General features: G+C 34.4%; 1 protein-coding gene across 2 annotated transcripts in view; it reads right to left on the bottom strand.

Annotated features, from left to right (window-relative positions):
* Positions 1 to 16,753, bottom strand: part of FSTL5 (follistatin like 5) — a 667,511-nt gene that overhangs the window by 59,994 nt on the left and 590,764 nt on the right. For both annotated transcript variants that reach the window (XM_032465748.1, XM_032465755.1), the window contains one exon: positions 12,130 to 12,279. In XM_032465748.1, coding sequence (XP_032321639.1) covers positions 12,130 to 12,279 — 150 coding nt within the window. The remainder of the gene's footprint in view (positions 1 to 12,129; positions 12,280 to 16,753) is intronic.

The following is a 16,753-nucleotide window of genomic DNA, read 5'->3' as shown; positions in this document are numbered from 1 at the left end:
TCAGAGTGTGCCTGGTGCCTGTTGAGCACCACAAAATACCACTATAACTACTGCTAGAGAAATTAACTGAACTAGAGGTATAGTCATGACACAGCACCAGAGCGTTTTAGAGACGCACTGCTCTCATTGAGCAAATGAAGAAACTGAGAACTGGGAGAGGTTATTTACTGTAATAAACAGAGTCTGTGTCCTGGAAGAGTTTGCAGGTGAGAGGGTGAAAGAACTTAAAAGAATTTAAAACGCGTGTCGTGAAATAAAAACAAGGAGCAGATCCCATGGGAGCTCAGAGGATGAGCAGGGTGGATGAGGAGGAGGTGATGCTTCAATTAAGCCTTCAAGGATGAACCTTGTTTTATAAGTGGTGAGACAGAGACAATTTTTAAAAGTTCACTTATGAGAGAGGGTATGTCCCAGGAAGCAGTCAGAAGGCAGTTCCTAATTAATCTTCTTTAAATAAATTAAGAGATATGTTTTTGAAGGAACAAAACTTCAATTTTCAAAACAACTTCAGAATTTAAAAAAATGTTTGTCTCCAAAATTTGTGAACATGTTGTGTTTCAGCATTTCAAAGGTTTGGTATTAAATTCAGTTTATTTTGTTGTTTGGTTCTAAAAGCTCACCAGAACGGAAAAAGACATGCAGATAAAAATGAAGAAAAGTCCTTTTGACATACTTTACTGGGAAAAGGTTTAACTCTTAGGAAAAAATCTATTTATAAGTTTTCGAGCATGTGGATAGAACACATTTTACACAGAGAATGTTTCCATGGTTTTCAGCAATATCATACAGCAAGGACAAAAGTCTTTCCAAACAACTGTCTTCAGGATCATCTTGGCTGTAACCCAATTTTCAGTCAAAAAAAAATGTTTTTCCTCTTGAAATTGTCAACTTTTGAAAGGGTGAAATTCCAGGTGTTGGATGTTATGAAATATCTGAAATTCCACTTTGGAAAATAAGCGATCAGTAAATTTAGACTATCAGCTTTTGTAAAAGAGAAAGACACTATTTTTCTCTCTCTCACACACACACACACACACAAATGCTTGTCACAATTAAGTCCTTAAGCTTAATGAAAAAAGAAGGTAAAGATTGTATTGCCAGTGACGGTCCTCTTCCTCCTATGCCTCGCGTCCCACGTGACTGCATCCTTCTCAACACTGAGCTCTTTGTCGCTCCTGCCCCTTTGCCCCTACACACAGAGCCTCTGGAACCCCCTCTCATGCTTCCTACCTTTGAACCTTCTGCTCATCAACTTTCTCGACCGCTTTGTCAGAGCAATTTTTTTTCTTTTTTCAGTAAGCATTAGACAGATCATGACAGCCATGTGCTCAAAACACTACAGCATCTTCTCATATCCCTCAGAGTAAAAGTCCAAAGTCCTTATAATGACCTGTCACTCCCCAGTCTGCTTTCTGAGACCCCCCCTCCTCTTCTCCCCTGATGTCTCCAATCCAGATGCTCAAGCCTCCTTGCTGTTCTTCCAACACACCAGCCACGCTTCTGCACTTGGAGAGCTTTCCCCTGGAACTAGGCATCTTCCACAGGTGCCCCAGCAGGTGCTTCCAGAATACCTAGGCTGAGAATCCACCTCCTGGGTGAGGCCAGTCTGAACATCCTGTTTCAAACTGTAACCAGCCCGCCCTTCAGTGCATTTCCCTTCATCCTCGTCTTCACCAATCCCACATGAACCGCTGTGTTTTACCCTTTCCAAGAGCACTGACCACTTTCCATATTGTGTAATTTACATATAACTTTTAGCTATTTTATTTTTCATTGTCTGTCTCCATCCAGTGGGTTCTAGGCTCCAAGCAGGCAGACCTTTCGTGTTTGTGTAGCTTGGCGATATAACCTATGCACTTAGAACAATACCTTGTAAATCATACACATCATTACATAGTTAATGACCCTCTAAATCGACTTAATTGGGAAGAACAAATCGCAAAATTGAACATGCCAAGATCATCGTTATTTTTTACAGTGAGAACAACTATACTTTGCGACAGGCTTATTATGAACAAAGTTTCTTTCCTAAATATTTTACAAATATAAATTATTTTTTTAATCTTCACTGAAGTCTTTGTTGACATATCCCATTTGTACAGATAAAAGTAAACAAAAGACGAAGGGAACCAAGTCCATCCCTCCCTCCTATAAAACTCCCACTTTCCTCTCAAGATACCCTCACCATCCAACAGAAAGGTGAATTCAGGCATCCAATACTGGTCCATATGTTAAATATTTATACAATGTACTATCATTCTTTTCTTAAGATAAAAAGGAATGTAAGGGATGTCCCAGGATTCCCTTCCTACAACTGGTCATCTTTCACTTTCCTTGTGTTGCATACACTCCGTCTGGAGACCAGTGGTGTGTATATATAGTTTGTTTCTGCAGCCACCAAGCATTTATCAGGAAAACTCATATAAGTCAAAAGACAATGTTCGAGACACAGGATTTGGAGAAAGCGTTGCATATAAGCTTATTTTTCACCACAAAATTAACCACGTACACACAATGCTGATTTAGTACTTAGCATAAATTTGTTTGGACTACCAATATCATTTTGATAGAAAAATTGGTTTTAAACTTTGCCTTGAGAAGCCTATGGAAATGATTGGAAACCTCACCACAACAGGACAAAGGCAATCCGGTTTGATCTCTTGAATGATTCTGTGAGACGTTGTTTAAATAAAATGTTCTGATACCATAGGTTGGAAATTTCTCTCCCATCCCATAAACACTACAATTTTGTGTAAACAGTAGCATTTGCTTGGCCTGGTCATATTCAGATAATTAAGCCACAATCTTTCTTCCAAAGATTTATTGGTTTATTAAACATATTCAGAAATATCTTTCAAATAACCTAATTCTGTGTTGTTATAATTAATGATAGTGATCTACATATGCAGATCTTAGAATCCATATTTCTTATTTTCCCATGTAAGTACTATTTTCAGAGTTAATTTATCATGATGAATTAACTTATTCTGCTCCTCTGTAAAAATGTTTAAAATGTATTATATAAGGTAATAACAAAAAGTTACTTGTTTCAGTTTTATCCAGATATTGATATTTTTATTTAGCGTTTTAAAACATTGTTTAATAATTAATACAATGATCTACATATTCAGGTCCTAGAATCCATATTTCTTAATTTTCTACGTAAGTACCATTTCAGAGTGTTATAGTATCACGATGAATTACTTCTTATCCTATCCCTTTGTAGAAATGTTTAAAATGGACTATATAATGTAATAACAAAAAGTGTTTATTTGCTGTAGCTTTATAAAGATATTGATAATTTTTTCTTTAATAGTTAAAAATATTGTTTAGGGATACAATTTAGTTATATTATGAGATTCTTTTTGCCTTTTGTAGATCTATAAACCTCAACTCATAATCCCAACACACCTAGTGTGATACAGATTTATCAGTATTTCTTAAGGGTGGGTGCACCAATTACAAATAACTTTAAACTGGTGCTCCACTGGTCATGGACCAGTTGTATCAGCTTCTAGAAAGATGGCTAATTTTGTAAGGAGGAAGTACAGAGAATAGCGACAAAGGTGCACGGAACTGGAAGGGCAGCTTTGACGGGAAGAAACAGTGAAGCACATCTTGTTTATCAGTCTGACAAGGAGAGTACCAGCTGGCTAATTAAGTGAACCTAATTTAAACTAATGATGTGGATTCTCAGGATAATGTGTAAACTGCTAGAGGAGACCGCGGGTGACACTTAAGAATACCCGGGGTGATACAATAAGCCACTTGTGCATCCAAGCAGAACCTGATTTTGCTCTACAGAAAATAAATGAGGTCAGCTGTTTACCAGGTAGTCTTTTACACGGCAAAACATCACCTGCATGTCATTCTTACCAAAGTTGTTAATGGCCAGAAGAGCAGTAAGCCTTTGATGTTTAAAGCAACGCCAAGGTTATAGATTACATTAAAAAATCAAGACCTTTTATTTTTAAGCGGCAGATAAAAATGATATTAATGTATCCACTTAAAACAAAGATGCCCCAGTGGTAAAAATTTATCATGTTTGTAGAACCTTATGTGGTCAAAAAAATATCTGTCAGTTTAATAATAAAATATAACAGTGTTGCTCAAGTTTTTGAAATGTTTAATCCTAAAATTACACAGTTTAATACCAATTCACACTGTCAAATACATGGAAAAGAAAAAGTCAGAAATTTGATTTCTTAGATAAGGTCGGTATAAAACAGTAGGGATCTAGTTCAATCGGATTGGAAAAGAAAGTTTGAAAGATTAAATTTAAGTAAGTGCCGTGTTGTTGTTTTTTTTTCTGTTCGTTTACTTTTTTTCTTTTTCAAAAATAAAGCAATTTGGTTTTGGACTTCACTGTTCCATCTCTATGTCCACCCTATAAAAATTCTACAGTCGTTTTTATCATGTTTGGGAGATGATTAAATTTTGAATATAATTACTATTCTTAGTTGCCACTGTTCAAATACTCAGGTTAGAAAAAGAAACAGAGATACAACACACCATAAGGAAGTAAAAGTTCATTGAGAAAAGAGGTCAAACTGAGAAAAGGTGCTTTACTCTTTACAAAATTAAACTTTGCACTTTGCAGTTAACTTTGAGTATGCCCTGCCCTTGGGTATAAATAAAGCTTTAAATCACAAATAAAGCTTTTTACCATTATTTTTTTTAAGTAGCTAGAAATATTCTTTCTTTGAATTGTCTTAAAGCTTGAATTACTTGGATTATTAATTTACAAAACTAACGTTTCAATATCTAATATGTTAAATCTCTCATTTACATGTTGTCTTTAAATTAGGAAAAACCTCGAGGGAATTTAGAATTCTAAGAGATGAAGTATTTTCAAGTAAAAAATAGAGTCATTAGGTTATTTCTAATTCATTTTTATGTGGGTATTTTTGAGGACTAAAATTCACATCCTCTAAGGTAATGTTAAGGCAAATATAAGGAAGTGTTATTTCATCCAGCAGTTAGTGGACTTAATGGAACTCAATATCTAAATCTGTTCAGAGGCTGAAATTACACATGGTTGATAAAAAGAGAACTTAGCCAAATTCAAAGATAGAAAATTGTAAATTTTTTAAAAGACAGTTTTATGGGGGTAAATATCTAAAATTTTAGGTTGATATTTACAATCAACAGTAGACCTGAAAAAAGTGGTCTCTTTAACAGAAAGAAGGCGAGATTGAGTGTACCCAGTATGAAAATGTTCATCTCACAACCTAAGGTGGTCTCTGAATGTGTATGGACTAGATTGTTGCAGAATGTCCCAAATCCTTGCAGCTGCTACTTCACTCTTCTTCTTTATAGCGAGGTATTCAGTCGCTCCCTCACCCCAATTTAAAATCTTTTCTTTTTATTGACAGAAGGGTGATATTCAACTCCATCACATACCTTCTTAGAGCTGTGTGAGCAACCCCCAACACAGAACTGCCTTTTTGCTTCAAGGATTGAGTTCCCACATTTTTCCTACAACGGGGACCTATCTTTTATGTTAATCTTGGATCCTCCTGTTCTCCAAATGGAAGACAGCAATAAAAAGTGAGGCAATAAGGCTGATAAATGGTGATGCGGGGCAAGATACCTCAAGAAAAGATTAAAATTTGTTTTGATAGTATGTTAATGAACTCAGGTCTGGTTGCTTGCTGCTCAAAAATCAGTAGTCAAAAGAGGCAGATGTTGGTAGAAAGGAAAGTTGCTTTTAATCAGAATGCCGGCAATTTAGGGAGAAGGTGGACTCATGTCCCCAGAAACCATCTCTGAAGATTCTGCTCAGCCATAGACGTTTTAAAGGGAAAAGGGGAAGTGATCTCAGTTGATCACTGAGATGGGGGGGCAGAGTCACCACTGTCCCTCATTGTGTGCAGGCTTGTTGACTTCTTGTGATCTGTCCTTAGATATTATTTTGTCCGCAAGGTTTGTCTTCATGATGACTGAAGGGGAAGCTAGGGAAGAGATCTGATTATCTATGAATTACTTATTCTTAAGTTCTTCTTTAGGCAAGTCACTGAGTAATCAAAAGATTTAAAAAGGTGTAATTAAGCCAGAGATGAGTAGATCATGAGGGCATTTGGTTTAAAAGTTAGTTTGGGAGTTTGAAATTTGCAAATGTTACCCATTATATATAAAAATAGATTTTAAAAAAGTTTCTGCTGTATAGCACAGGGAACTATGTTCACTGCCTTGTAGCAACATTAAATTGAAAAGAAAATGAAAATGAATATATGTATGTATATGCATGACTGGGACATTGCGCTGTACGCCAGAAATCAACACATTGTAACTGACTGTACTTCAGTTTTTTTAAAAGTTAATTACACATGTAGCTGTGCTAAAATGATAAGGCAAAGGTGGTTTCCAAACAGCTGCTTACAGAAGACGATCTGAGAATAGACAGAGGCTGTAAAACAGAGCAGGTAGAGGGAGTAAAACTGGAAGTCAACCACCAAGTCAGTGAAAATACACAGTTTTAAATTAGTAGATTTCATCAGATTGCTTGCTAAAATGTTACTTAAGTTGGGGGAAAACTTTCACCTGTAAAGCCATCTAGGACAGAATTTTCTGTTTTAGTCCTCTTAAATCAGTTCATTTAATTAGTCATAAAAACATTCCTTTTTTATTTCTCTTTGGGTTACATGTTATTAACTTATGTTTTGTCTTTAATTTGTCCTTTCCCTCCACGTTTCCAAAATTTACTGCCATGACTTTCACCTTAATTCTTAGATCCTTTTACTCTCTGCTAGGATTGTGGTCATTATTATCTTCCCTTATTCAATTTTAATAGTGTTAATCATGCCTTTACTCCTTGTTCTTTGCCAAAATTCCCAGAGTTCCCTTTTAATTAGTTTTTTTGAATAAATCATGTTTTACCTTTATACATTATTCAATTATATCTTTATATACATATCTTTTTACTTCCCTTCTTTCATTTAGAATATTCTTATTTTCTTCAGCTAATTCTAAAATTACCTAATTAAATGTTTTATTTCCAATCTATTGTTTATATATTTTTATAAAGGTAGAAAAATTCCCTAAAAATACAGCCTTACTTGGATTCCACATTTGTACTCATGATTAGCAATATTACTTGATACTGATATTCGTATTTTAAATTTACTTTGCAGTTATTGATAGCTTAGCATTGCGTCAGAGAATCCGTATGGAATAATTTCATTAATATTTCTTGAGACTCAGTTTATATAGCCCAGCTAGTGTTCATCTTCACTAAATGTTTCATGTAGTGAATGCTAAGGTCTGAATGTTTGTGTCCACCCAGAATTCATATGTTGTAATCCCAACCCTCAAAGATGATGGTATCAGAAGGTGGGCAGTTGGGAATTGATTAGGTCATAAAGATGGAGTCCTTATGAATGGGATTCGTGCTTTTATAAACAAAAGACCCTACAGAGATCCCTTGCCCCTTCCACCACATGAGGACACAGTGAGATGGCACGGGCTATGAACCAGGAAGAAGCCCCTCACCAGATCATGAACATGCTACCATCTTGATCTTGGACTTTGCACACTCAGAAGTGTGAGAAATAAATTCCTGTGTTTATAAGCTAAGCAGTGTGTTGTATTTAATTAGCAGCCTGAATGGTGATATGAAATGATACAGAAAATATTTAGAAAGTGACTATTTACTAATAAGGTATATTTAATCACTGCTAGATGAAAAAGTTAATACTTATATCTGCTAGTTCAAGCATAGTAATAATGTTCAATTTGTATATAGTATTAATTTTGTCTGTTGGTTTATCAAGAAGTATCAAATATTTCTCATGTTGATCATGTCAGTCTTGTCTAGTAATATGGAAATAATCACTTTATAAAATTGTAAGCAATTATATATTTTTCTGTTCTTTTTTTTTTTAGTGAAGTCAAGTTTTTAAATCATTAACTTGCTTTAACTTAACACTTTGTGCTTTAAAGTCTCTTTTAAAATCTGGTGTTAATAAAGCTACATCTGATTTTTCATTTTGTTGTTCATATATGCCTGCATTATCTGGGACTGTTCTTAAATTTCAAATTTTTTTCTTATTTTGGGGGTATATATCTTATAATCTGCATATGGCTAGATTTTCACTACTCGGTCCAGTGATTTTTATTATCAGCTAGTTACTCCTTCAGTTACTGTAATTAAAAACATGTTTGGTTTTACCTATACCTTGGTTTAAATTTTTTTTCTATTGGTCTTGGCTTTTTTATTCTTATTACTTTCTTGTTTTTATTTCTTCTTTTCCCTTTGTAGTTATATGTAAGGTGTTCATTTAATTTTATTTTTTTCATAGAAAATATAATATTGAAGATATAGATTCTTGTAATACAACTAAACATACTTAACATATGCATAAGCAATCAGTACTTTTCTTATTCTTAAATAATAGAAGAAATCTTAATATATTTCAAATAATATCAAACTTTTTCCTGTTTACACATTAGTGTACAATACTTAAACACTTTTTTTTTTTTTTTTTTGCTGTTTTTGTCCTGCATTTTCACTCTTTCAAAAATTTCAACCTTAAGTTCAGGGAATATCATTATTATTGACCGTCACTATTTTAATAGATCATATGTTTAACAATTTACTTGCTCATTGTATATCGAACTTATTGATTGATTAATTTTTCTTATTCCTGAAGCAAATAGTTTTCAGTTTCAGTTTTGTTTCAATTCATTTTGTTGATAAAGTCTGTATGTTTTGGCATCTGACACAATAAGTGAGTTATATGCTTTTTTCCACTGACCATATAATATCAGAGTATATTTTATTTCCACTTAGTCTTTTAATAATATTATTTCACTTTCTTTTGGTGTCTATTATTGCTGTTGAGAAAATTGCCGCTGTTTTCATAGCAATTCCTCTCCCATTTTAAGATCTTCCTTTTGGCTGTATGTCTGGTTGTACCATGTCAATATATTTGGATATTGATTTTTTTTTTCCACTTGAGTTCCATTGTCCTTTCTAAATCTGAGAGTTTATTTTATTTCATAAATTGTATACTAAAGAATAATGATAATATTATAAACAATAATGATAACATTATTCTTTATTACATTGTAGAAAGTTCTCATTCATTTTGACTTAAATGTCAACTTTTCTCTTTTCTTTGTAGTAGCTCCCTCTGGAATTTATCATTTCTACTGTTAGAAAGGATTCCTACTTTTTTATGGAAAATAAACTTTATTTTTTATATACTTTTTTGTACATATATTTATTTACTTTTTGTATAATATATAGTAAGTATAATGTATAAACAAAATCTTATATATTTAAATACATTTGAGTCTCTCATTAGTGGTAGTTGTTCTATGAAGTCACCAGAAACACTAAATTTCCGAATCCTGCACCACTGTTTCCAGAGGAAATGTACAGTTAGCTTCTTATTGGCTTCTGGGCACAAGATTTTCAACTCATCAGCATATATCTTGGCCTCATGAGTGTTATGAGTTCTGTATTGATCAGTTGATCAGCTGATCAATACATAACTTGGTTTCATGAGTGTTTCTGTTCAGAAACACTTTATTTAATATGCACAGTTAATTAATTAACATTAATTAACATTGAACTAAACAGTATTGACTCATGCCTGAATGAAGCTTACCATCAGGACACCACAGCCTTCCTGCACAAACATTTCAACCCAAGGCTCAGGTGCCATTTTGAACAGCAAAATTGTCAACAAAAGCAGTGCACTAAATATACCATGAGAAGACACTTGTTCACGGTACGAGGGTTGAAACAAGAAGGCACCTTGTTCACTCTTAGCTGGGAGCACGTCACATGATATACTTTTCACCACTTTGCGCATGTCCCTGAATGACTGTAAAATCATGATGAGTATTGGTTTTGCGGGTCTAAATAAATTTAAGAAAGTAGCTGCATTTTAAATACAGAATCAACAATGAGAATCAACTGTAATCAACTACTCCACAGGAAAATCGGGAAGACTAACACTAGCTCCATGCAAACAAAATGATCTCGCAATTACAATGTACAGCCAAGATAGCCAGATGCAGAGAGTGAATACTGTATATTTCCATTTCTGTAATATTCCAAATCAGGCAATGCTGATTTATGATGACTGAAATTTACATAATGATTACCTTTGGCAAGGTAATAACTAGAAGGAATAATAAAGCATAATTATTATTATTTTAATAACCAGACCATATGGAGAACCCATTCGGAATGAGGTCTAATTTTCTAACTTATAAAAATGTGCTAGATTCTTGTCTGAGGAATATCCACAATCAGGATTGTATCATAATATTTTAATATTTTATCCTTGTATAATGTCTTTTACATTCTCCTGGTATTTCATAGTCATTACAGGCACTTCAAAAAACAATATAATTTATGTGATTTTTATCATTGCATAAATATTTCAATATTGATATTCTCTATTAATTTCAAAATTTACATCATTGTCTGAAGACAGAAGTTATATGAATAATAAATGATGTTAGCTTTTCTCACTTTCGAATATCTAGTAGGTAATACATATTCAGCCAGTGTCGGTTTCTAGTTTGAACACTGAATTTACAGGCCAGCCTGATTATTCCTGAAAGAATTTCTAATTTTAACCTATTAGCTAAAAAGTCTTGATAATCTTAAAAGGAATGCTTGTAATTTGCTGGCCTTTGTTGCAGCTGAAATCAAAGTAAAATTAAACTGGTCAAAGTTAACCTGTCTCAAAGACAGACGCATAAGAGGTGAAGTATACAGGAAAATTTGTTCTTACAGTAGACACTGGGCCATGGACTGGGTACCCATGAAAACCCGGAAACCCTGGAGACCTAGAATTTTCTAGTAGACAGCTGCTCATCCTTTACTCAAGGCTGTACTGTTGAATCCAATATTAGAAATTGAGCCACTATACAAGTTATGCACGGTATATTTGTAACCCTGGAAGTACCAGAGCTTTCTAATAGAACCACTTTTCATTCTTTTATTTGTGGTACCAAACACATCTCATAATGCACAAATAAATGTATGCAGAATGGATAGGTGGGTGGATTGGATGAATTTATATATGAAGTTGTTAAGAACTCTTAGAATAAGAAGCCCTGATTTTGAGCATGTTAGCAGTCTTGTGGTTCTGGGCAGGAACTGGTATTAGAGGGACTGACAGCTGCTTCAATTTCAAACCAATATTAATGCAAAAAAACCTTCCATAAATATCAGAAATGGTTAGGTTCCAGTGTGTCAGAAATTTTGATAGTAAACAGCACTTCCATATGGCAGGTGATGCTGTAAATGTTTTCTATGCATTAATTGATAGAATCCTTAATATAACTTTATAAGATTATTGCAGTTATTGCTCCCATTTAACAGACTATACATATCTCACAAAGCTAATTTAAGTTCATTTCCTCTGAGCTGAGACGCCATGAATCCTAACATTCAATGGCCTGGATACTGGAGCCAGACTGCCCCGGGGGCAAATCCTGCACTGCCCCTGGGTCTTCGTGCAACTGAGTTTTAGTCGATAGCCCAAGTTGGACAGTTTGGGAAGAGCTGGGCATAAAATAATTGGTGGCTCAAAAACGGAATGGTTTTTCATAACCATGGCCATGGCAACATGGAAACATGACAATGACGAGGTTGTTAGAGATTTTTTTTCTCTGTCATTGACCTATGAACATATTACTTGTTTTACTACTATAGTAAAACCTATTAAGTTCCTATTATTCAGTAAATCTACTATTGTCTTAGTCTTTGTTAAGGATCAAATGAGGAAGATGTAATTCTGTTTCTGCAACTGTAACTGGGAATACCTTAACTGGCCTTGGAAGTGGGACTCTCTCTGCTCTAGACAGAATAAGCAATTCTGAGGATGATTTTTGTGTAACTGGTCATGCTGGCATTACGATGTGTTCAGGGAGTCTAAATGCAGAAAACAAAATCTATTTAAATCACTTCTTTAATTGCTTATAGGCTCAAGGATCAGAATGAGAGGAGAGTTTGCAGAAAATGCAAACATTTTCCAGTTATCCAAGGAATGAAACAAGTTATCATTCACAATAAAATAGCACTGCACGAGTTACCTGGTAAAGACTATGACACTAAAGTAAACGTTATTTAAAATTGCTTTCAAAAGGAGGAGTCATTCATACCTGAACAACTTTTTGAGACTGCACATCAACAACAAGGATTCGATCCAAAGTTGGCTGTGCTACGTAAATGAACTTGTCTTTGACATTAACAGCTGAGGCCCACACACACCTCTGGACTTCATCTCCTTGAGCTTTGGGACAAACTTCATCCTATGATTTAGGAAACAGAAAATCAAATGAGTTTCTTAAATTATAACATGGGCATGGCCATATTATAGGTAACATTGATGTTTGACACTTTACTATTTTTAGCATCAAAAGTTATATATATAAACATTTATATGTTAAATATATAAATATCTGAGTTACATGTGTTACATATTCATATTTATGTCAAATATGTAAGTATGTAAAAAGTGTTAGATCAAGTAAAACAGTATATGGTGCCTATTTAAACTCATTACATGTGCATAGAAATCAGTGTGCATTACCCTTTAAAATAAATTTTGTCAAACCTTTATTGCTTATTTCTAGTAAGTTATAGTTCTTTCACTTGTCACTATCTGTTCATAACTCAGTCACTGCAGAAAAACAGAATAAGTCCAATGTTTCTCCCCTAATCCCCCCCAATCTCACACTTCCTCACCAGACATTAGATGCCACCCTAAAGTATATTTTGAGCCTTTCAAAACCTCAGGGACTACCCCCTTAGCACATTCATGGTCTTTTCAAAAGCTGCCAAATCCACTGCACAAGACTAAAGAAGTCTTCTAATTTGTGAAGAATCAGACGCTTAGAAAAACAAGAATAAGGTAGTTATTCAGAGCTGTTATCTTATTTTTGATTTAGTATCAAAGTCAAATTTTACAAAATCTTTTAAACTACCCAAGCCCTTTTCTTTCTGCTCCTTTACCCTAGAACTGCCTTCTGGCTGAATACTGTATAGTTTGTGTTTAGATGGCCATAAATGAGGCAAAAAAAGTTCTGTTTCCTCCTTTCAACATTCAATAAGTGAATGCTGCAGGTAAACATAAGCCTTTCTGATTCGTGCTGGCAGACACATTGCAAGTCGAAGAAATGTCATTTAGCTCATTTTTGCTTCAGGTTTTTCTTTTATTCACTGGTCTATTGGTTTTGTAATTCTTTCAATTTATTTCTAGTTAGGAAAATCACTAAGAAGAGAGACTTTATGAACTATGCATAAAATATATGTGTAAAGATAAACATTTATATAATGATAAAAGTATGATACACACTGATTCCAATGTATTACTTGTTTCATAATGTAGGACTGATTGCTAGTTATCATGTCTAATTCACTGTTTTGTGTATCCAGTTAGTAATTCCTTTTTTTTAAATTGACACATAGTTGATTTACAATGTTGTGTTAATTTCTGGTGTATAGCACAGTAATTCATTTATACACACACACACACTCTTTTTCGTATTCTTTTTCATTGTAGGACATTATAGGTCCAGTTAGTAACACTTAAGCTAAATTAGAATACTCTCTTCTCCAATTCAAACAAAAACATTTATTTTCCAGGAGAGATGTCATCCACCATCTGCATTTAATACTCATGAAACAAAATCAACAAAATTTTCATTATCAACATCACCTAAGCATTTCTTTTCATTAAAAGCTACTATTGACAGCAGATAAACCACATTTGGCATTTAATAATTAAAATGAATACCATAATAACTCTCCTCAGACAGCACAACCATCATAATTGTTTTTCTTGTTTGCATAACATTTGGAAAATAACATAAAAACCAGAGCACTTTGGAATGAGAAGCTCAGTACGTGGTCTGCTGTTTTTTTCTCCAAACTTCAGGTCTAAATTCCAGAGGACCTGGAGCATCCACTCATTTTTGAGATCCAGTCCAGAAGTGACCAGGTTCACCAAAACACCAGGAACATGTAATTCTTAGAACAGCATAGTTGTTCCAGGCTTCCAGGACACAAGCAAAAAAATCTAAAATCTAAACATGCAGTGTATGTTTCAGGTAATTTCAGGTAATTCCCATGTCATGGAAGGTGCAGCAATCATTCCAGGATGAGGACCAGTGGGTCATCCTGAGAGGTGTCTGTGGCATCCTTCAGAGGCAGCACAAACCCGGAGGCAGAGGTCTGTCCTCCGCACATGCCCAAAACAGAGCACGGGGTTGTACTTTGATTCATCAATTCACTGAATCATTATTGTTTACGTCCATTTTTCTGCCTAAGGATATTGAACATCTCTGACAAGGCCCTCTTTTGTGAGAATCAAATGCTGTATAAAATATGTCCTCGAGAGGCATGAAAAGGTGGTGAAAAAGTTGAGGAGGGTTGATGAATGGATCTGAAAATGGGGAAATTGTTTACAAATTCTTTGCTGTTGTGTGAAAGCTACCAACAAAACCTGCCAAATTAGCAGAAAGTTTGAGTGACCTGACAGATCATTGTTAGGCAAACAACGGCTGAAACCAGGAGTAATTTCCACCCCTTTGTTTGCTACAAAACTATTGAACAGTAAAATAAATTGTGCTGCTGGGAATTATTTCCTATTTGTATGCTGTCCCCATAAGATGGCCCTGACCAGACTCACAATCATTTTTACAAAGCCATTAAAAGTTTCCTGACAGTCACTGTGAATTTTCTTTGCTTCACTTTCTGCCATTATTTCTGATTATACTCTATTAGGTCTCATTTTACAAAAGCACTCTCCTTTTTTCAGATACACAGATTAATATTTATTTCTGAGGATAGGAATAATAGGGGAACATTTTTCACATGCATTAGGCATTCAGTGGGATGAAAGAGAAACTAAAAAAAAAATACCAGAGATGCAAAATAAGATTAAGATAATACATACTGATGAGGGAAATTGTCAGAAATTATATCAAAGGGTATCTATCATTCAATCATTTTTATAGAAATGTATGCTACCCTTTGGAGTGAAAGAATTAATAAGGTTTTAGAACTAATGAGGATGAGTCCGTAATAAAAAGACAATTCTAATGCATAATGAGAACTTATCTGTCTCCCTTCGGGTCATGTCCACATTTCATCGCATGTTTCCTGTGCATGCATTATCTCGTTCCAAAATTTTAAAGGAATAATAGATACATCACTAGCAATGATGGAAATTTTGGTTTATCAATTAAAATAGTGTTGATGCTTCCTGCCTTGCTAAACAGAAGTCATAGATCAAATAGATGAATATATATACTCATCTTCTATGGAAGTTGGTCATTTTTGTTTATTGTATTGATTACCTATAAAAATACTTGGCCCACAAATCTCCAAATTCCCATCTTTCCTTCCCCTTCTTCCTCACATTCCCCCTTGTGACATTCATGGTGAGGATGAACAGTATTTATCACAAGCACCTCCATCTCCCTTGCCTCCAAACTCAGCAAGTTTCTGTGTTTTCATTCCTTCCTCCCACTCTTCTCTCTAATCCTGATTTGTCCACTATCCTTTGCCCTCAGAAAAAATCTGTCTACATTTAATTTATAACTGAGTTCTGTCTCCAGGTGCCTTTGAACATGCACATGTCCGTGTAATTGAAGAAACAAACAGTAAAGCAACATGAATCAGATTCACCCACCTTTCCTTCCAACCACCCATCTACTTCTCCTTAGACTTTGGAGCAGCTGTTTGGAACTTTCATTCCATTTCCTGACCTTTCACTCTAAATTGTTCATACTTTATACTGGCTTTCGAGATCCTGTCTCTTCCGGAAGACATCTTGGCCTTAGAATTTCCAATTGTTCATCTTTAGTTCTTGTTGGGAAGCATTTTTTGAACACTTATTATGTGAAATAGATCATGCAAAACAACGTTTGGAAATAAAAACATGATATGAGTGAATGCTTGTTATAATTTCTGCCACAGTTGTCTGTTTCAGACATGTGATTCTTTCTGGAATGATCTATCATACTTTTAAGGCAAGGATTTACAAACAATGGCCCCAAGCCAAATTCAGCCTACTCCCTATTTTGGTATGTGGCCCAGGAACTAAGAATGTTTTTGACATTTTTTAATGGTTGAAAATAAATCAAAAGGAGAATATTATGTTGTGATATGTAAACATTATATGGGATTCAAATTTACATAACAAAAGGATTATTGGAACACAGTTACAGCCATTCATTAAATATTATCTGTCTTAATATCAAAAAAGCAAACAACTCAATTAAAAAATGGGCAGAGGATCTAAGTAGGCATTTTTCCAAAGAAGACATACAGATGGCCAACAGGCACATGAAAAGATGATCAACATCACTAATCACCATGGAAATGCAAATTAAAACCACAATGAGACATTATATCCCACCTGCCAAAATGGCTATCATTTAAAAAAAAACACAAATATTAATTGTTGACAAGTATGTGGAAAACAGAGAACTCTCATGAAGAGTTGGAAGAATTGTAAATTGATGCAGACACTGTAGGAAACAGTATGAAGCTTCCTCAAAAAATAGCTTCTGGCCATTTTTCTGAAGAAAACAAAAATGTGCTAATTCTAAAAACATATACACCCCTACATTCATTTCATCATTATTTACAATAGCCAAGATATGGAAACAACTTAAGTGCCCAATCGACAGATGAATGGACAAAGAAGATGTACTTTACATATGTCATGGAATATTACTCAACCATAAAGATGAATGAAATCTTGCCATTCGCAAC

The sequence above is a fragment of the Camelus ferus genome, chromosome 2 (genome assembly GCF_009834535.1).
Source record: "Camelus ferus isolate YT-003-E chromosome 2, BCGSAC_Cfer_1.0, whole genome shotgun sequence".
Classification (NCBI taxonomy): domain Eukaryota; kingdom Metazoa; phylum Chordata; class Mammalia; order Artiodactyla; family Camelidae; genus Camelus; species Camelus ferus.
Note: the sequence above shows the minus strand (reverse complement) of the source record. Positions and strands in the feature narration are given on the sequence as shown.